Source organism: Notolepis coatsorum, assembly GCF_963971535.1.
Source record: "Notolepis coatsorum genome assembly, chromosome: 3".
NCBI classification, from domain to species: Eukaryota; Metazoa; Chordata; class Actinopteri; order Aulopiformes; family Paralepididae; genus Notolepis; species Notolepis coatsorum.
Window position 1 is genome coordinate 88,449,062 of NC_140167.1, and position 22,950 is coordinate 88,472,011.

Genomic DNA, 22,950 nt, shown 5'->3' on the forward strand with positions numbered 1-22,950 from the left:
TAGTCCTAACAGTGTTTATTATTAAGAGTCAGATAGTCCTAACAGTGTTTATAGTCCTAACAGTGTTTATTAGTAAGAGTCAGATAGTCCTAACAGTGTTTATTATTAAGAGTCAGATAGTCCTAACAGTGTTTATTATTAAGAGTCCTAACAGTGTTTATTATTAATTAACGTCATAAACCAACTACCAGATTTATTTTGCACCAGGGAACTTGAAGGTTCCTGCCGCGCTCGCGGCAAAAGGGGGCGGGCTAGCGGCGTGGGGTCGTGGCTAGGGATGTCCGATATTATCGGCCGACCGATATTATCGGCCGATATCGCAGGTAAAATGTGATATCGGAAAATATCGGTATCGGTTTAAAAAATAAATAAAAACAATAACAATATTTGTTATATATATATCCAGTGAAATTATTAGTTACCTGAAATTATTCAGTTTTTTGGACGGGGACGGTTGATATCGGTATCGGAAATTAAGAGTTGGACAATATCGGAATCGGTAAAAAAGCCAATATCGACAAGACTCAAAATGCTCCCAATGTACAAATGGAGACGAAGGGACATTTATGCACATGTATTGGGACTGCCCACCAGTTAAGGCATTCTGGAAAGATGTGACCCATCAAATATCAAAACTCGTATCTTGGAATATACCAGTACACCCCTCTGTATTACTATTGAATGATGTTTTTGAGTTTGCAGTAAATCCACAGCTAAAGAGATTGGTTTTATCGGGTATCACAGTAGCTAAAAAACTGATCGCATCACGCTGGTTTCAACCGGAAAAAATGTGCAGGAAGGTTTGGTCTCTTACATATCTCGATGTGATTTATCAAGAAATATCTACAGCAAGAATTCTGGGTCTCAACGAATCCAAAATGTCAATGTGGTTAGAAGTGGTGGAGAGAATAAAAGCTAGCTTATAATGGTAGTGTCTGGTTAGAGTGAGGGATAATGGAGGTACTATCCAAGGAGGGGTCCGGGAGGGGGGGGGGGGGTTCGAGCTGGAGCATATGTGTGTAGGGTTTTAGAAAATAGGTATTAGGGGTATATCCTGTATAAGGCATTTGTATAATTGGTAATTTCGTTGGATATACACTATATACGTTAAAATATTATTATAGACTTTTTTTTGTTTTCTGTTTCTGTACTTGCATGTAATTTTTGCCACCTTGTCTGTTAGTTTCATTATGCATTATGTGTTGAGTACTGACTTTTAATAATTTTTGTTTTGCAACAATAAAAAAATAAAAAAAAAAAAAAAAAAAAGCCAATATCAATATCGAGCATCCCTAGTCGTGGCAAATCAGAGAAAAGCTGAACACAAGTTGGTTGCCTTTAATATTCACGCGTGGCTGCCACATGAGACATCTCCCGCATCATAACAGCAATACAACCTACAAATCAACAGCTTTGTGAGAGAACCGTTGTGAATATGTCTCACTGGAAGGATACACATACTGAGATCACATACTGAAGATCTACCACTGAAGATCTACCACTGAAGAGTGTATCAGAGTGTATCAGAGTGTATCAGAGTGTATCAGAGTGTATCAGAGTGTATCAGTGTATCATATTGTATCAGAGTGTATCATAGTGTATCAGAGTGTATCAGAGTGTATCATAGTGTATCAGAGTGTATCATAGTGTATCAGAGTGTATCATAGTGTATCAGAGTGTATCATAGTGTATCAGAGTGTATCAGAGTGTATCAGTGTATCATATTGTATCAGAGTGTATCATAGTGTATCATAGTGTATCAGAGTGTATCATAGTGTATCAGAGTGTATCATAGTGTATCAGAGTGTATCAGAGTGTATCATAGTGTATCAGAGTGTATCAGAGTGTATCATAGTGTATCAGAGTGTATCATAGTGTATCAGAGTGTATCATAGTGTATCAGAGTGTATCAGAGTGTATCAGAGTGTATCATAGTGTATCATAGTGTATCAGAGTGTATCAGAGTGTATAGTGTATCATAGTGTATCATAGTGTATCAGAGTGTATCAGAGTGTATCATAGTGTATCAGAGTGTATCAGAGTGTATCAGAGTGTATCATAGTGTATCAGAGTGTATCAGAGTGTATCAGAGTGTATCATAGTGTATCAGAGTGTATCATAGTGTATCATAGTGTATCAGAGTGTATCAGAGTGTATCATAGTGTATCAGAGTGTATCATAGTGTATCAGAGTGTATCATAGTGTATCAGAGTGTATCATAGTATCGAAAGGACGAGTAGCGAGATCTCTCCGTGGGAGGACCAGCGAGATGAAGAAGTCTCCGTCTTATCAGCTAAACACAAAGGACTATGTCGGGCACTGCTGAAGGCAAGGATATTTATGAAAGGCGAGAATACCCTACCAAAGCTAACTAGCATGTCCCATATGCTCTGTAAATAACTATGTACAGATACCGAGATGTCACTCCATGTTACCTGTTACCTGTTTACTGCACAATGTTGTTTTCTTCTTTGATTCTATTATATGTACCACTGTATTGCACATCGTTGCGGGCAAGACCACCCGCATTTCATTGTATACCTGTATGCCGTGACAATTAAAACTCTTGACTTGACTTGACTTGAATACTTCATAAAGACCCAGGGTGAAAGACAACAAGGCTCACCATCACCAGCTAAGTACCTAGCTTAGCTTCAGTTAAGGGAAGATGCCAGGACTCGGCTCTCCTACAGAATGTACTAACTGCCTGAGGATGAGGATTTTAGAGCTGGAGGCTCGGGTTTCTACCCTGTACCAAATTCAACAGGATGAGCGACTCCTTGACTCTATTCATGAAGCTACTACAAATATAGCCAACGATACCATGATTGAGACCTGGCCTAGGCTAGTAGCTACAGAACAGCACCACCCAAAAGACGGTCCTTGGCACAACCTAGGAGCTAAACCAAAGCAGTGGACCACCGTCAAGGATAAAAAGAGAAATAAACAAACCAGGAACACGACTATTACCTCACCCCCGGTACCGCCAGGAAATAGTTTCAACCTACTCTCGGAAACACACATATCAACACCAAAAGCAAAGAGACTTAGAAGCGTGGCTAACGACGCTAGCGAAGCAAACAGCAAGCTTAATAGCAGGCATACCGGAGCTCACGCTAACACTAGCGAAGCCAACAGCTGGCATGCCGGAGCTCACGCTAATGCTAGCGAAGCTAACAGCCGGCACATCGGAGCACACGCTAACGACGAGACGACGAGGAAAACAGAGCCACGAGCGACGCGGCTAGCAAACACGACCCAGATTGAGCTAACGGCTAACAGCGAAGAGACTACCATGCGCCGAGGAGCGCTACAGGAACGTTGCGGTAGCCGACGCCAAAGGTACGAGACTAGCGTTAACATGACGGCTATTGAGAAAGCTAGTGGTACAGCTAGCGAGGCTATTTCACCAAGGCCACAGGACTGTGGTAAGAACCGGCAGACTAGGCCTAATCCAAAAACAAACGGCCCCAGAACTGTTGGAAAGAAAAATGCTTACCTCACACAGAAAACAGACTGCATACTGATTGGAGATTCCACAACAAGGTATGTGGAAATGGCAAACACAGAAAATATATGTCTAGAAAACACATCTGTGAAAGAACTGTCCGAAATACTTCCAACACTCATCAGACCGGGCATAACAAAAATTGTCATTCACTCTGGATCGTTTGACATCCTGCGAAAGAAAACAGGCACAGAGACATTGAAAGAGGATTTCACATGTTTAATGAACACACTACACAAACATCAGTCTGTGTACATGGACACTGATGTGTCCATCAGTGGACCAATTGCATGCTTTCGCAGAGGACAAGAAGCCTTTAGTCGACTCCCACATTTGTATTCATGGTTAGGGTCTGCCTGTCTTATACACGGCCTGAAATTCATTGACAATTTCAATGTTTTCTGGAATAATCCAGAACGCTTTCAAAGAAATGGCTTCTTCCCAAATCGCTTAGGATCGAGGCTTCTTGCAGCAAACATACGTCATGCCTTAGTGGCCTCCAAGGACATCAAACTCATACCAGTATGAGAGATAATCACAAAGGACACAATCTCGCCACGAGGTGCAGCAGCAGCACAAGGCGTCCTCCCCTTCCCCCCCGCGTGTTGCTTTCTAACAGCGGAGGAGTGCAAGAATGTGACAATTTGACCATGTGACCGCGGCAGCGCGAGAGAGCGGCAGTGCGGAAATAGGCTGTCTATTGCCATTCTCTAAGACAAACGCTAACCTTAACCAGCTCCTTAACAGCGCCTAAACTTAACCGTTCTAACCTTAACCAACTCCGAAACAATGCCTAACCTTAACCTTAACCTTAACCATGCCTAACCTTAACCTTAACCATAGAAAGAATATTTCCATTCTCTAAGACAAACTCTAACCTTAACCAGCTCCTTAACAGCGCCTAAACTTAACCGTTCTAACCAGCGTTTCCGTTAGCCGGTAATTACCGGTATTTGACCGGCAAAATCTGGTGAAGTCCGACATATCTAATCTCTCCGGTCATAATGTCCGGTGAAAATAATTCCCTCTAAACACAATTAGATTATTTGAATTGTATTAAAATAGGCTAAAATTAAATAGCCTATGCGATGAACGAAACAATCATTACATTTGTCGTTGCTTCACCAAGCAGCCGGTCAATGACATCCTGTGTCAGCGAGCTGGCAGCTGATATATTTACGTGAAGCATGGCTTGGCAGGGTGCAGTACTCCAATTCAGCCATTGGCAATTCAGCTGTTGGGTGGGGGCGCTGCTGACACCGCTGCTCTGCTCTGTCTGCTCCTGCTCCATGCTTCACGTAAATCAGCTGCCAGCTCGCTGACACAGGATGTCATTGACCGGCTGCTTGGTGAAGCAACGACAAATGTAATGATTGTTTCGTTCATCGCATAGGCTATTTAATTTTAGCCTATTTTAATACAATTCAAATAATCAAATTGTGCTTAGAGGGAATTATTTTCACCGGACATTATGAGCAGCAGCACCAAGTCGTTGGGAGGTGGAGATATACATCACGGCGCAAACCCACGATAATGTTGCCGTCTCTCTGCCAAATTTCTCAGTTCTTCGCTTGATATAATTAATACAAATGTCCAATATAACGGAATTCGTTAGCTCATAAAAATGTGATTATAACAGACTGCTGTTTATTAAGGTCGGGCAGACTGCCCACCGACACCTCAAGTCGGCAGCAGCACGCAGTCTCGAGGGACTTATTTTATTTGGAATATATTAATGACTGTATATACGCAAAAGTAGTCTAGTTTTAAGTTAAAATATTATAAATGCCTTGATGATGTCATTCTTTATATAGGCCTATCAATTGTTTTTAAGCTCAATAAACTCTGACCGGAATTTATCCCATTTGTCCGGTAGATTGAAATCTACCGGACACTCAGACCTGCAAAAAAAAATTCTAACGGAAACCCTGGTTCTAACCTTAACCAACTCCGAAACAATGCAAAAAATTTGATGGTTTCGAACTTGTCAACAACGGACCGCAGGACCGCTGCGCTGCCAGGTGAGCTGAGCTTCGAATGAAAATCATGGCGGATTAGGGCTACATAATGCCGCAAGCTCTGCCGCTCCGCGCTCCGCTCTGCGGTTGCCGCGCCTGCCGCGGGGCGTGTCGCAGCCAATCAGGGAAAACGCGGAAGCAACGGCAGCACTGCTCCGCTGTTAATAAGCAATAGGCTCCCCCCCCCCATATCACACAAGGCCATCTTGTCTGATCAAATGTCCCCGAAAGAGCTAATCAAATCAACCCATCCTGCACTAGAGTACAGTACAGTATAGTACAACCACCATGCCATCTCTCAAAACATACCGGTAATCATAACCAGCCAATGGCATGGTAAAAACTATACACAATCAATGCGCACACCTGCTATTAACCTCAAGGCCATCAAGATCAAACCAAAGCAGATCCCCTCTCAAGAAGCCCAACAAATAAAATTAGCCCTCCTAAATGTCAGATCGCTGAATAACAAAAAAAAATTGTAAATGATCTGATTAAAGAAAATAACTTAGACTGCATCTGCTTAGTGGAGACATGGCTCAATAATGACACAGCTACATCAATAATGATAGAGGCTTGCCCACCAGACTATAGTTTTCATCAAATACCGAGAAAAAACAGAAGAGGAGGAGGTGTTGCTGTAATTTTCTCCTCAAAGCTCTTGTTTAGAATCACAGAACTAGGTGAGTTCATGTCAATGGAATATCTTGCCATTGAACTCAAAACAGAATCAACCATTATCGTCACAATATATCGCCCGCCTAGACACTCACCAATATTTATACAGGAACTCTCTGAACTGATTTCATTAGGCCTAACAAAATTAATAGTTGGTTTCAGGTTGGTTGTCAGTTTGGCCATGGGTAGGTAGGGAATTTATTTTATTTTATTTTTTTATTTTATTCTTTCCCACGGCGACTATGGATAGGGAATTTCTTTATTTAATTAAAATGTTCACAACAACATGGATGCATGTACTCTGCCAGCATGTTTAATATCCATAATACTAAATGTTTGACTAAGATTTCTATGAAACTTTATTCTTAAAAAAAAAAAAAAAAAAAAAAATCTGATTTTTTTAAATTTTTTTTATACTTTTTTTTAAAAACTCATAAAATATATCTGGTCGCACCTAAATCGGCAGGGTCGGTCGGCAACCTGAAACCAACAATTATTTTTGTTAGGCCTTATGTGTTACCGGATATGATAAGGTGATCCTAAATGGAGACCTGAACATCCACTTTAATAAGAAAACAGACTCCCGAACCATAGAACTCAGAAATCTGCTGGATAGCTTTGATCTAACACAGCATATAACAAATGCAACTCACAGGCTTGGAAATACAGTAGACCTAGTCATAACAACAACTGGGCTAAGCATAAAACATTTCTCAATAACTGAATTACCTCACTCCGACCATCACTGTATATTCTTTGATACACAAATAACCCTTTCTAAAACAAAAAAATAAATCACAGTTCAAAAAAGGCTCCTAAATGACAAGGCTGAATCAAAGTTCATTAATCTTATCAGACTACATGAACCACATAATCATGACAGCTCTTTAAATAAAATGGTAGAAAATCTCAACGATGCACTGTCATCTGTATTAAACTCTGTCGCCCCACTAAAAACGAAAAAGAAGAAAACCAGAGCCTCGCCCTGGTTGAACTAAAATGCGGTCAACAAAGAAAAAAGGAAATGCCGTGCGGCAGAGCGAAAATGGAGAAAAACAAAAACCACCATCTGCTGTGATATATACAAAGATGCTTTAACTGCCTACAACAAAACCATCCAATCAACCAAGGAAAGACTACTTCTCTAAAATCATTACAGAAAACGCTGGAAACTCTAGAATCCCTTTTTCCACTATTAATCTACTACTAAACATTGCCCCTACACCTCCTCAGTCATCACCGGTTAAGTGTGAAGAACATGCACTATTCTTTAATAACAAAATAACCTTGATCAGGGCCAGCATTACTCATGATGGAAATAAAATTGATTACAGCAAACCGTGCAATGTAACCATGAGAAGATTCACATCCATCACATTAGACGTACTCTCCAAAACTGTCTCAGAATGCAACTCATCCACCTCAGACATCAACCCTATACCAACAGCCTTCTTCAAACGGGTGTTTAATAGTATCTCAAGGCAAGCCCTGTGCTAGATATCCTAAACACCTCCCTTAGAACCGGTACTTTCCCAGATGCCTTTAAAACAGCAGTTGTAAAGCCACTACTAAAAAAACCTAACTTGGATAGTAATGTAATGGCAAATTATCGTCCAATATCGAACCTACCATTCAGCTTCAAGTACCTGGGGGTCCACATCTCAGAGGATCTGACATGGTCAACACACATAGACACAGTAGTAAAGAAAGCGAAGCAGCGCCTCTACCACCTGAGACAGTTAAGGAAGTTCAGAGTATCGGGGAAGATACTCCAGTCCTTCTACTCAGGAGCTGTAGAGAGCATCTTGACCGGAAACATCACTGCCTGGTATGGAAACAGCACGGCACAGGACAAGAAGGCCCTACAGAGAGTGGTGCGCTCAGCCGAGCGTACCACGGGTATTGCGCTACCTACCCTGCAGGTTCTATACAACAAGAGGTGCAAATCCAGAGCCTGCAGAATAATGAAAGACCCCCACCACCCCAATAACAGCCTGTTCCAGCTGCTGAGGTCAGGCAGAAGCCTGCGAACCCCAGCTACTAGGACGGAGAGGCTTAGGCTCAGCTTCTTCCCCCAGGCCATCAGAGCCTTGAACAATGAACATTGAGAGCCACAGAAACGGAACTATCCACACACAAGCACACACAAGCACACACACAACACGCACGCTGAGCACGCTCACACACTAGCAGCCACTTTAACACTCATGCCGCACACACACACACTTATGGCCAAGAGGAAAGGCCACTTTAAATTAGTATAACAACAGGAACAGTGTATTGCACTACTAAAGCTACCTAGCATGTCCTATATGCTCTGTAAATACTATGTACAGATACCGAGATGTCACTCCATGTTACCTGTTTATTGCACTGTTGTTTTTATTGGATTCTATTATATGTTGTACCACTGTATTTTTATTGGATTCTATTATATGTTGTACCACTGTATTGCACATCGTCGCGGGCAAGACCACCCGCATTTCATTGTATACCTGTATGCCGTGACAATTAAAACTCTTGACTTGACTTGACTTAGTAAACTACTCGAAAAGATAGTTTCAGTTCAAATTAATTCCTTTCTTGAAGAAAACAACATCTTAGAAGAATTTCAATCGGGATTCAGAAAATACCATAGCACTGAAACTGCCCTCACCAAAATAATCAGTGACCTCAGGCTAAACTCTGACGAGAGTAAGATCTCTATCCTTATCCTGTTAGATCTCAGTGCAGCATTTGATACAATTGATCACGATATTTTAATTGATCGTCTTGAAAACCTTGTCGGTTTCTCAGACCATGTACTAAGCTGGTTTAAAACATACATCAGAGGGAGGAAATTCTATGTTAAACTAGGAGACCACATGTCTGAGATATATGACAACAACTATGGAATTGCACAAGGGAGTTGCTTAGGTCCTTTACTCTTCTCCCTTTACATGTTACCGCTGGGTGATATCATCAGAGAACATAATGTAGGTTTCCATAGCAATGCGGATGATACACAATTGTACATATCTGCTGAACCAAATGATACAGCGATTAACTCCAATACAGACTGCTTACTGGCAATAAATAAATGGATGAGTAAGAACTTCCTGAAACTAAACGAGAACAAAACTGGAATTCTAATTATCGGCCCCAAAACAAAAAAATAAACCTTAATAAAGAACCTGGGAGGACTAACCCCTTGGATCAAATCTGAGGTCAATAGTCTCGGGGTTATCATAGATTCAGAACTGAACTTCAATTCTCATATTAACAAAGTGACAAAAACATCGTTCTTCCATCTCAGAAATATAGCAAAAGTATGACCATTTATTAATCAAAACGATGCTGAGAAGCTAATTCATGCATTCATATCTAGCCGGTTAGACTACTGTAATGCACTTTTCACGGGTCTCCCTAAGAAAACCACAGGGGGGCTTCAGCTTATCCAAAACTCTGCAGCCCGACTGCTAACTAGAACCAAAAGGAGAGAGCACATTAGCCCAGTCTTAGCTACTTTACACTGGCTTCCTGTAACATTTAGAATTGACTTTAAGGTCCTTCTCCTTACCTACAAAGCTCTAAATGGACAGGGACCTAGCTACATCACCAACACTCTAATAAATTACAGGCCAGCAAGAACACTGCGATCATCAACTGCTGGACTACTAGAGGCTCCCAGAAACAGTCAAAAAAGGATCGGTAATGCAGCCTTTATCAACTATGCCCCAAAACTATGGAATAAACTACCCCAAAACATCAGAGAAGCAAACTCACTAGATATCTTCAAAAGACAGCTTAAAACCTACTTCTTTGCTCAGGCATTTCAATGAAAATTCCTATCAAATTCATGTGTCGATTCTATGCAAATTTTATCTCGCTATCTCCTCCCTCCTCTCTGCCGAGACAACTCACATCTCCACTCCCCAGACTGTCGAGGTCGTCCTATCACCAGCCCTCACTGCCTCCCTATAACCGGTTTAGACGTGTCGATTCTACCTTCTTCAACGGACTTGACTCCCTACTCAAACTACAATATGGACCAACTAGCAATCGCTATCGGTATCTGGATCTGTACAAAATTAATTCGGAAACACGATAACCGTATGGAGATAGCTATGGACAGACTGGAAGCCCTCCACTTGGAACTTGTAAAGAGACTTGCTGCCCATCAATCCGACGCTGCCCGATGCACCATCAATCCGACGCTGCCCGATGCACCCCCCCCCCCCCCCCCCCCACTCTCAAGTGTGCTGGAGCCTTTAGAACTCACAAGGTCACGTCGGGGAGTCGAGAGATAAGAACAGAACATAGCGTTCCTCCTATGCGCGTTGCACTCGCCCCCACCCCCCTCACCCCCGGCCCTGCTGATGAATTTAAGACTGTGTGCCATTATTACTACCAAATGTAATAATTGTGAAAGCCCCTTGGATATTGAAGAGCACTGCTCTGTTGTAATCCAAAATTGAACTATTTAATCACTGTTCTATGTTAAATACCCTGTTGTATGTCTGTTCCATTTTATAATTCTTAGTTTATTTCTAAACCGAATCATTTAAAACTATTTTTGTACTGAATGAAACTGTAAACAGAGAACCTATTGGGATACTAGGTCCTAATGTGAAACACTGTGATTTACCTTACCTTGCTCATGCTCGCTTATGCCTATATTTTTTAATGTTGTGAAGCACTTTGAACTGCAACTTCTGTATGAAAAGTGCTATACAAATAAAGTATATTATTATTATTATTATTATTATTATTATTATTATTATTATTATTATTATTATTATTATTATTATTATTATTATTATTATAGTGTATCAGAGTGTATCAGAGTGTATCATGGTGTATCAGAGTGTGGAGAGAGAAACAAGAGAAAACACAAGGCAGAGAGGGAGAGCAGGTATTGTGTGTGTGTGTGTGTGTGTGTGTGTGTGTGTGTGTGTGTGTGTGTGTGTGTGTGTGTGTGTGTGTGTGTGTGTGTGTGTGTGTTACCTGGCAGGCGTCTGAACAGGTCGGAGGTGTTTGAGGTGACGGAGGGCGTGAGGTCGTCAGCTGATGATTCCTCCTCCTCCTCCTCCTCCCCAGGAAACAGATCCTTGGTTATCTGATCCTGATGCAGAAGAAACAATAGAATACAATGGATTACAATAGAATCATGCTTCGATGGGAAATCAACTTCCAATAATGTACATATTTTTCCAAAAGGTATACTGTTAATAAAGACGGGGAATCTTCACATCCAAAAGGTTACTTGGACCCAACACATATCCAACTACTAAAACATGGGACCCCGACAGACACAGACCTACGAACCACCAGACCCCGGGTCCGATTGGACCCAAGAGTTCTCATACCTGTAGCCCGAGAGCCCCAGGACTGAAACAACGTAATCTGAGAAAAATAGAAGCTCTTAAAATAGACTAGAGTATAAGATTAGAAATAGCACAGTTCCACCTGGGTCCTTTAAGGTAAGAACAACCTGCTGGTGGAAAAAGGCTTTGGTTTGCTTCTACATGAATAACAAGTCACTACAACACACAGAACAGGCCTAGGAGGCAATAATGTGAGAGGGAGTACAATGCTGTGGTTATTTGCACCTGTGTGCTGCAGTCTTAGGAATCAGGCTGTATACATAATTTTTAGGGATGTCCGATATTATCGGCCGATATTGGCATAAAAATTTGATATCGGAAAATATCTGTATTCGTTTAAAAAAAAATGTAATTCTTTTTTTTTTATTCTTTTTTTTACATTTATTTAACCTTTATTTACCCAGGCAAGCAAGTAAGAACAAATTATTATTTTATTTATTGTCAAAGTATGCATAATGTTGTGTTAATTACATGACAAGAGATATGTAATGTTAATTACCTGAAATTATTCAGTTTTTTAGGGGGGGGGGGGGGAACCCTGCATATATCGGTATCGGTTGATATCGGTATCGGAAATTAACTCTTTCAGTGCCACTCACGAGATTTCTCGTGTTTTTTTATAGGTGGTTGCTAGCCACTCACGAGATTTCTCGGATTTTTATTTTTTTTTTGCAATCTGAAAAATTATTGCATCACCCGAGCCTACCCGAGTATAGCCGAGGGGCGCCGACGATCACTGTGGAAAAAAGCGCCCCCTGTCGTCTCCCAGATGATATAAGTGATTTTGGAATGGACTCAATGAAAATGAATGGGGAAAAAAATCCGGTACTCCACATTTTCCAGTTCACTGATCCAGCCGGGGTTACTAGAGTTCATTCTGGAGCCTCAGATCCCCGCGGATCATGGAGTTCTACTGTATCGCGTTGGATCCATACACGTATCGATTTTTTCGAATGGTGATCAGGAATTGGAATATACCAGTTGGATACCATCTGATGTCAGGTAAGGACTCTATGTTATCAGTGGTAGGATAATCAGAGTAAGTTTGATGAAGTTATAAGCTGTTTTGTGAAATGTCTTCTTTCGGTTTCACTGTAAAAGTCTGAGAGGAAATCAACGAGGCGATTATCCGCGCGCGGCCGTAATGTGCGTGCGTGCACGTATAATATTGATCATCTAGCGTTTATTTGAAAACGATTCATAAAAAGGCAGACGAATATCAACGTTGTGGAATATTCCACTAAAAGACGATTTTCATAGAATGCTCCAGAATGAGCTGTTTTTTATATCAAAACGGGGGCTTTTCTAACTGGTCTGAAACGGCAACGACGCGATAAAAAAACAATCTGCCTTCACAGCACTGACTGGAAAATAGTCTTTGATAATGCGATGGGCAGATTAGACACATAGCCATAATTTAAAACATAGATTAGGCGATATTAACGTTAACATTGGCGCCGATGGTGGCATTCAAGCGGTAAAACGGAAAACCAGGCGTGGCACTGAAAGAGTTAAGAGTTGGACAATATCGGTATATCGGTATCGGTAAAAAAGCCAATATCGAGCATCCCTAATAATTTGATTTGAAATCTTCATTTCGAACATGTAATACAAACAATATAAAACAAAAACAAATCATTGATCTCTAGCAATGAAATACATTTTTTTTAATAATAATAACAAAGACCGGCTGGGTGGCGCAGCGGACATTGCACTCGTCACCAACGCAAGAGACACCGGGTTCGAATCCGGCTGTCGGCATTGCCTCCGGCTTGGGCCGGCCGTCATACTAACTCAATTGGCAGAGTTAGCGGGTGGAAGTCGATGGGTGGTAATCTGGACGTTGTGGACAGCGACTCCTACAGGTCGGTTGGGGGACACCTGCACAGCAGAGCCAGGAAATGGCAGGGGTAGTGTGAGCCTCCCACACGTTACACCTCGCCAATGAGAGTCCGCGCTCAAAGGTGAAAAGATGTGACAGGCTGCCTCCTCGAGTATCGGAGGGAACGCGTGATGCAAGGCTTCTATCCTCCCTACAACCGGCCAGTGGGGGGCATATGCGAGCAACGTTCAAGACAGGGGAGGGGAGAATTGGCACAGCGAAATTGGGATGGGAGAAAAATAGAAAGAGAGGAGAAAAAGTGGATCAAAAAAATTATAATTGTTCTGCCTCCAGGCAGTAGTTTAATGGTTTGGTTTACTTTAACACCACCTGTTGGTTGAATTCGGTATAAACAGGAAATAGGACCACATGTATAAACAGGAAATAGAACCTGCAGGCTTCAGTTAGAAAGAGATCTTATTTTGAACAACATGCCGTTTTTATCTGTTGTAATCCTTTGATTTGCCCCTTCGTAAGCATTGTCTGCAAGTAATCTTTATTGTTTGCAAGGTTATCTTTCAGTTACGAAGCATATTTGTTGTCGATGGGACGTTATGTTCGTATTCTATTACTGATAATACATGCTAATGGCCGATACAGTAGGTGCTCATAATACGTGGAATGTTTAGTACAGCATGCCTCAGCAGTATATAGCTACATTCCTTACAGTATGAACAGGTTTCTTAATTCCGGGTTTACATATAATCATTTAGTAAACGTACTGTATGTCTATACTTTCTATGTGCACTAGTAACTATGCACATCATTCTGTTTCAGTTTTACTCCATCCTATATGATCAACATGTTCTACTACAAGACTTACATTAAAACAAGGAAGCAAGAAAGCTACATCCTGAGTCTCGTGTTGTTTATAATTGGAGTTTAGCTGGCCGTCTATCTTTGGTTAGAAAACACCATTGGGAGGACAGCACAGTAAAAAGACAATGAGCAGCTGGTGCAACGCCATCCTTCAACAGATCAATCTCAGCATGTAAAACAGCATGATGGACCCTGCCAAAGAGAATGGCAGAACCTCTCAAGTCAGCGCAAGCAGCGACGGCACACCTACATATTCAGCCTACACCACAAGGGCCTGTGCAAGGGCAGAGGCAGCGCAGCACGTGTACGTGCATCATTCGCAGTGGAAGAGGCTAAATTAAAATATGAGCTGGCCAAGAGGGAAGCGAGACAAAGAATGGAGGATGCCCAGGCGAGACTGGACGCTGAAGCTTTGGCTCTCCAAAGAGAGACAGTCGCCGCCATAGCACAGACAGAGGTATTGGAGGCAGCCGAACAGCAGGTTATAACACCGCTAAGCAAAGGCAGGAAGACGTCCTTAAAGGATAACTCCACTATTTTGGGAAATTAGCTTATTTAACATCTTCCCTGGAGTTAGACAAGAAGATGCATACCTTTTTTGTCTCTGTGCGTGCATTTTAGCTTTGGGAATAGATGCTCCGTTAGCATAGCTTAGCTTCATCACTGGAAGTGAGGCAGGACAGTAGCCTTACAGTGCCTTACAGTGTATTGCAAGGTCCGACATTGACCAAACTTGATATGCATGACCTTGGTGGGCTCTAGGTCAACTCCTGAAAAGGGGGTCAATGTCAGACCTTGCAATCAAAAGTTAGGGGGCTAATAACCCTTGCCATAATTTCAGTGCGCCCCTAACTTTTGATTGCAAGGTCTGACATTGACCCCCTTTTCAGGAGTTGACCTAGAGCCCACCAAGGTCATGCATATCAAGTGTGGTCAATGTCAGACCTTGCAATACACTGTAAGGCACTGTAAGGCTACTGTCCTGCCTCACTTCCAGTGATGAAGCTAAGCTATGCTAACGGAGCATCTATTCCCAAAGCTAAAATGCACGCACAGAGACAAAAAAGGTATGTATCTTCTTGTCTAACTCCAGGGAAGATGTTAAATAAGCTAATTTCCCAAAATAGTGGAGTTATCCTTTAACACTTTGGATGCCACTGGTTAACATGGTAAAACATTGTTGAATGCCAGCACCCACTTCAATGATAGCGTTGTGAAGGCATAATCTATGTCTTAAATTATGGCTGTGTCTAATCTGCCCGTCGCTTATCAATGACTTGTTTGCAGTCAACATTGTCAAAATGGATTGTTTTTTTTTTAATCGGTTCATTTCCGTTTTATAGCATTTTGAAAAGCCCTCGTTTTCGTGAAAGTTTCAGGAAAATATAAAGATTCCATGATAAACGGCATTTACTGGAATATTCTGGAATACAAAAAAAATGTAATTTTTCAGCCTATTTATGAATAGTTTTCAAATAAACGCTAGATTATCGATAGTATGTGTACTTATGCACGCTAGAGAAGCAAGCTGAAAAATCTATTCTCTAATTTTCTGATCAGCGCGCACACACACACACACACACACATATAGGGCAAACGCTGATATCTCTGTGAAAACAGATCCGATTATCCTAAGACTGGTAAAATAGATTCCTTACCTCAGATCAGATGTTCTCCAAAAAGATTATTCCAATTCCTGATTGCCATTCCAAATATCGATCGCGTTTATTGATTCAGCGCTGGGTACTGTAAATATGTATTCCACGCTGTTTTCCGGCTCGGCAATCACTTCGATCTCTTCAGATGGCTTGCCGGAAAAGTAAAATGAGGAAACTGGACCCCCCCCCCCCCCCCCGTCAGTCTAATCCAATGGGGTGCAGTTACACAGGGAGAGACGATAGGGGGCGGTATTTTCCCAATGGAGCTCACAGAGAGGTTGCTGCACTAGCGTGAGGCTCGATTGATGAAATATGAATTCAAATCGCTAATAAAGTTAAAAAAAATGACAAACAAACGCTATATAGCGTTGCTGGCATTCAACGGTCGGCATGAACTAACGACATAAAGCGTCGCTGGCACTCAAAGTGTTAAGGAGAGACATTGACGACCGCACCAGTGCCTATGTAAAACAACAGAATGAGTTACATAAAACCTTGCGTCATGATGTCCCTGCCCCTTTGCCTATTCGACCTGATGGCAGTCTAATCGAATGGGGAACTGCACATGGGCATTGCAACATTGCAACCTAACTCCCCTGCTGTCTCAGGACACATCCCTGCTGTCTCAGGACACATCCCTGCTGTCTCAGGACACATCCCTGCTGTCTCAGGACACATCCCTGCTGTCTCAGGACACACCCCTGCTGTCTCAGGACACGCCCCTGCTGTCTCCGGACACGCCCTTGCTGTCTCCGGACACTCCCCTGCTGTCTCAGGACACATCCCTGCCGTCTCAGGACACATCCCTGCCGTCTCAGGACACACCCCTGCTGTCTCAGGACACACCCCTGCCGTCTCAGGACACACCCCTGCTGTCTCAGGACACATCCCTGCTGTCTCAGGACACATCCCTGCTGTCTCAGGACACATCCCTGCTGTCTCAGGACACACCCCTGCTGTTTCAGGACACGCCCCTGCTGTCTCCGGACACGCCCTTGCTGTCTCCGGACACTCCCCTGCTGTCTCCGGACACTCCCCTGCTGTCTCCAGACACGCCCCTGCCGTCTCAGGACACTCCCCTGCTGTCTCCAGACACGCCCCTGCCGTCTCAGGACACTCCCCTGCTGTCTCCAGACACGCCCCTGCCGTCTCAGGACACATCCCTGCTGTCTCAGGACACATCCCTGCTGTCTCAGGACACACCCCTGCCGTCTCAGGACACACCCCTGCTGTCTCAGGACACATCCCTGCTGTCTCAGGACACACCCCTGCCGTCTCAGGACACACCCCTGCTGTCTCAGGACACATCCCTGCTGTCTCAGGACACACCCCTGCTGTCTCAGGACACACCCCTGCCGTCTCAGGACACACCCCTGCCGTCTCAGGACACATCCCCGCTGTCTCAGGACACACCCCTGCTGTCTCAGGACACACCCCTGCTGTCTCAGGACACACCCCTGCCGTCTCAGGACACATCCCTGCTGTCTCAGGACACATCCCTGCTGTCTCAGGACACATCCCTGCCGTCTCAGGACACATCCCCGCTGTCTCAGGACACACCCCTGCTGTCTCAGGACACACCCCTGCTGTCTCCGGACACTCCCCTGCTGTCTCCGGACACTCCCCTGCTGTCTCAGGACACACCCCTGCTGTCTCCGGACACTCCCCTGCTGTCTCCGGACACTCCCCTGCTGTCTCCGGACACTCCCCTGCTGTCTCCGGACACTCCCCTGCTGTCTCCAGACACGCCCCTGCCGTCTCAGGACACTCCCCTGCTGTCTCCAGACACGCCCCTGCCGTCTCAGGACACTCCCCTGCTGTCTCCGGACACTCCCCTGCTGTCTCCGGACACTCCCCTGCTGTCTCCAGACACGCCCCTGCCGTCTCAGGACACTCCCCTGCTGTCTCCAGACACGCCCCTGCCGTCTCAGGACACTCCCCCTCCCCTGCTTCAGGACACCCTTCCTACTTCACACCCTGCAACAACTTCACAGACCTGAAAGAGAGAACGCGGCATGGCGGGGAGCAACAGAACGGCCTGATCAGTGCACACAAATCCAACTCGGAGAGAGTTACAGAGGATAACCTGGGTCGCAGTGTGTTCCAAACAACTGCTAATGACAACAGGCTTGCCTTATCCATAGAAGATACCGTGATTTTAAATATTATGGACTCAGAGATGTATAGGGATGAGAGGAACAGCTGGGTTGCCCCACTACCCTTCAAGATGCCACGAAGACGACTCCCAAACAACCGCAAGCAGGCACTCAATCGCCTTACCTCGACAGGAAACCTGGAGATTTCTCAGACAAGGACCTCCACCGAAGCCAATGGAGACAGGTGCAAGCCCTTGCCAGCACATTCTGGACCCACTGGAGACATGAGTACCTCCCGACACTGCAGAGTCGTCGCAAGTGGGTCGAAGATCACCGCAACTTACAGGAAGGTGATGTCGTGCCGTTGAAAGACAGCCAAGCTGCAAGGAACGAGTGGCCTGTGTCACTGGTAATTTCCACCTTCCACTTCCACCCTCCCAAGCCAGGATGGAAGGGTGCGTAAGGTTGAAGTAAAGACCACAACTCAAGGAAGTTCAAAGACAGTCCTGAGACCCGTCTCAGAAATCGTTCTTCTTTTGCCTAAGGAGGACTGAAGGTTAAGTTAATGTGTACTATAGTGTACACGTTTAATAGTGGCATCACAGACACCAGGCGGGGAGTGTTCTGCCTCCAGGCAGTAGTTTAATGGTTTGGTTTACTTTAACACCACCTGTTGGTTGAATTCGGTATAAACAGGAAATAGGACCACATGTATAAACAGGAAATAGACTGGGCGGCTAGGTGGTGTAGTGGGCAAGGCACTCGCCACCAACGCAGGAAACGCTGGGTTCGAGCCCAGCTCTCGGCGTTGCTACCAGCTTGGCTGGTCGTTCATACTAACACAATTGGCAGTGTTAGGGGTGGGAAAGCTGGTGGGTGGGTCCTGGTCGTTGTAAACAGCGACTCCTACAGTTCGGTCGGGGCGCCTGCTCAGCGAGGAAAAGATCTAAGGGGTGTAGTGTGATCCTTCCACACGTTACACCCTCTCAGTGAGAGTCTGCGCTGCCAGGTGAAAAGAAGCGGTTGATTGGCTACACATGTGTCGGAGGAAGCATGTGATAGCCTCCACTCTCCCAGACAGACTGTGTAGGGGGTAGGTGCGCAGCGACCAGGAAGGGGATTGGGAATTGGCATAACAACTAACATTGGGATGGGAGAAAAATGGAGGAAAAAGGAGGGGGGAAAAGATAAAAAAAAAAAAAAAAAAAAACAGGAAATAGAACCTGCAGGCTTCAGTTAGAAGAGAGATCTCATTTTGAACAGCATGCCGTTTTTATCTGTTGTAATCCTTTGATTTGCCCCTTTGTAAGCATTGTCTGCAAGTAATCTTTATTGTTTGCAAGGTTATCTTTCAGTTACGAAGCATATTTGTTGTCGATGGGACGTTATGTTCGTATTCTATTACTGATAATACATGCTAATGGCCGATACAGTAGGTGCTCATAATACGTGGAATGTTTAGTACAGCATGCCTCAGCAGTATATAGCTACATTCCTTACAGTATGAACAGGTTTTTTAATTCCGGGTTTACATATAATCATTTAGTAAACGTACTGTATGTCTATACTTTCTATGTGCACTAGTAACTCTATGCACATCATTCTGTTTCAGTTTTACTCCATCCTATATGATCAACATGTTCTACCACAAGACTTACATTAAAACAAGTAAGCAAGAAAGCTACATCCTGAGTCTCGTGTTGTTTATAATTGGAGTTTAGCTGGCCGTCTATCTTTGGTTAGAAAACACCATTGGGAGGACAGCACAATAATAATAACAAAGAGAACATAACTCAATGTTCGAAAAGGAGTAGGAAGAAGTATACACTTATTTAATCCTACCCATTTTCCACTACTCAAAATGAATGTACTAATTTAAAACCTTACAAAACAAATATATATATGCAAAACATAAGAAAAAATATATATGTAAAATATGAAAGAAATAAAATAAAAATGTAAATAACCGTGAATGTCAAATCCCTTCCTCATCCCTGTATCTTGTGAAAATTATTTCTTTATAATTCAGTTTGAATTATCTCATGTTTGGACATTGCTTTAGCACAACATTCAGACTGTTCCACAGTTTCACTCCACATATGGAAATACAGTGTCTTTTCCTGGTAGTACGTACACTAAGAACGTTTAAGTTGAGTTCTCCCCTCAAATTATAACTTTAATTGTCTCAAAGTAAATAATTTGAGTCCTCTGCCAAGGAAAAATAGTTCCTCGTTGCTAAGCAATGAACATCCTCTCTAGCTTCCTTCCGACATCCATGCAACGTTATGAGTTACAGTTCATTTGACTTGTAGACATTTCTACGTGAATATTTCCACTCAGTCTGCAATTACAAAAAATTTAATCAATGACTGCAATGGTGGACTTTACGTGCTTAAGTGTCCGAGTGGACTGTCAAAACCTTGTTGCTACAGGCAGTGTTGTAGTACTCGAGTCCAGGACTCTGACTCGAGTCAGTCCTGGACTGATTTTCAGGACTCGTGACTCGACTTGGACTTGAGCACTGATGACTCGGACTCAAGCATTGACTGCATTCGGACTCTGAAGTTGCAGACGAGGACTCGGATTTGTTAATTGATAAATAGTTATTTTAGGCCCTAATCATTTGGCATAAGATATTGATGGCTAGTGCATTTGTTTGGCTATTGTGTCACAAAGTAAATAAACTCCCTTTGAAATAGTGACCGCTGTGTCATTCGTGTTTAATGTAGACCTTTTTTTATTTGTATGTCAGCTCTTTGACTGCCGGAGTGGAGTGGAGTCAACCTCGATGGGACTCGACTCAGGCTCTTCTTTGGTGACTCGGACTTAAACACTGGGGACTCTAGACTCGACTCGGACTCGAGATTTAGTGACTCGACTACAACAATGGCTATAGGAAAATGCATTGTGGTTACAATGCAACGTAATTGCAATGTAGCAAATTAATTAAATGTAAACAATGCTGAGTGATACTGCTCAGGTTATTATTATGTTCTCCTACTCAAGGTCCTATATTGTGGTCATAAGCACTCAGGGAATGCCTAGGGTTGCCACCCGTCCCTTAAAATACGGAATCGTCCCGTAATTGGAAACTAAAAGACGCGTTCCGTATTGAACTGATACGGGACGCCCTTTGTCCCGTATTTTAAGGTTGCCAGTTTAGTGAGAGAAATGAGCCAGCCGACCTACAAAAACAAGCAAAAGTGTGTCCAAAAGTTGCGGAAAATAAACAGACATGGCAACTCGGGTATGGTGGGCGTGCGCTCAGCAGCTCACCGACCAATGAGAATTAGCGCTTTCACGTTGCTAGGAAGAGTTCTGTGCCGTTGTGCCAATCAGAGAGTCTGTGCGCTGCGTGATTTATTTTCGAAGTCGCTTTGAAATGATTGTCTACACCGCGTCCTAAAAAGACAAAACGCCTCCAGAAGTACAGACCTGAGTGGGACGAGGCAAACCTCTGGCGTGATAGTCAGTGGAGATGTTTACAAAGCAAACTGTAAAGTATGTAGGTAGGCATGTGTTTTCTGTGGGGCATTGTGGACTGACTGACATCAGACAGCATGCATCAGGAGGAGAACAACATTCCCGAAATATCAGAACGCAAAGGACACAAGCACAGGTTTCACAGTTCTTCATGACTTCATCTCCTGAGATTGATTCGGTATGGGATATTACATCTTATTTATCTGGTTGTGTTTTTAACTAGATGTCAGTATTTCTATTTACCTGCCCTGGCAGCCCGGAGCCTATACTCTTCTTTGCACTTTATTTTTTATTAATCTTTTAATTTGGGTCACACAAGTGTTTCATTGTATTATTGTCCTCTTTGAGTAAAAGTGTTCCCAGGCTTAGTTTTTACAGCACTTTATGCATACAGTATTATGCTCACGTTGAGGCTATAGTTCAGCCAATTTATTTAAACAATGTTAAATGCAAATAAAGCACTTTAAACTTTAAGTATGACTAAATGCTTTCTTGACTATATATAGTAACTGTTCCAAAATGCATAGATTTATATGTATTTTAGGGGTTTGGGGGGCTAGCTCTTTTTAATATAAATGTCATAGATTGTTTTATTTAGATTTCATAGATTTCTATGCATTTCAGGAGTTTGGGGGGCTGGCTCCCCAAAATAATTAAATAACATAACCCTAACCCTAACCCTAAAACCGAAATTACGCGCACGCTCGATGATAGGTGTCCCTTATTTCTACTGGTCAAAGGTGGCAACCCTAAAAAATGCCGCACGCCCAGCACAAGAACTGTAAGAAGGCTACAGTGGTTAGCCTAGCTTAGCACAAGAACTGTAAGAAGGCTACAGTGGTTAGCCTAGCTTAGCACAAGAACTGTAAGAAGGCTACAGTGGATATTGGTCAATAATACTCCACACAAAATTGCTCTCTATGCGGATGACCTACTGATTTTTATGGACGACCCCTCCCGGTCGCGTGAATATTTTAGGCAACCAACTTGTGTTTAGCGTTTCTCTGATTGGCCAATACGCCCATGTGACCACGGCAGCGCGAGAGAGCGGCAGCGCGGAAATAGGCTGTCTATTGCCTCGCGCTGCAGCGCGGAAATAGGCTGTCTATTGCCATTCTCTAAGTCAAACTCTAACCTTAACCAGCTCCTTAACAGCGCCTAAACTTAACCCTTCTAACCTTAAGCAACTCCGAAACAATGCCTAACCTTAACCAACTCCGAAACAATGCCTAAACTTAACCGGCGAAATGAATGCATGTTAAAAAATATTGCCATTCTCTAAGTCAAACTCTAACCTTAACCAGCTCCTTAACAGCGCCTAAACTTAACCCTTCTAACCTTAAGCAACTCCGAAACAATGCCTAACCTTAACCAACTCCGAAACAATGCTTAAAGTTATGCCTAAACTTAACGGCGAAAGAATGCGAATGCACGTTAAAAAA

General features: G+C 43.2%; 1 protein-coding gene across 4 annotated transcripts in view; it reads right to left on the minus strand.

Annotated features, from left to right (window-relative positions):
• mier2 (mesoderm induction early response 1, family member 2) overlaps positions 1-22,950 on the minus strand; it is a 114,221-nt gene that overhangs the window by 55,638 nt on the left and 35,633 nt on the right. For all 4 annotated transcript variants that reach the window (XM_084310077.1, XM_084310078.1, XM_084310076.1 and 1 more), the window contains exon 4: positions 11,191-11,308. In XM_084310077.1, the coding sequence (XP_084166203.1) occupies positions 11,191-11,308 (118 nt within the window). The remainder of the gene's footprint in view (positions 1-11,190; positions 11,309-22,950) is intronic.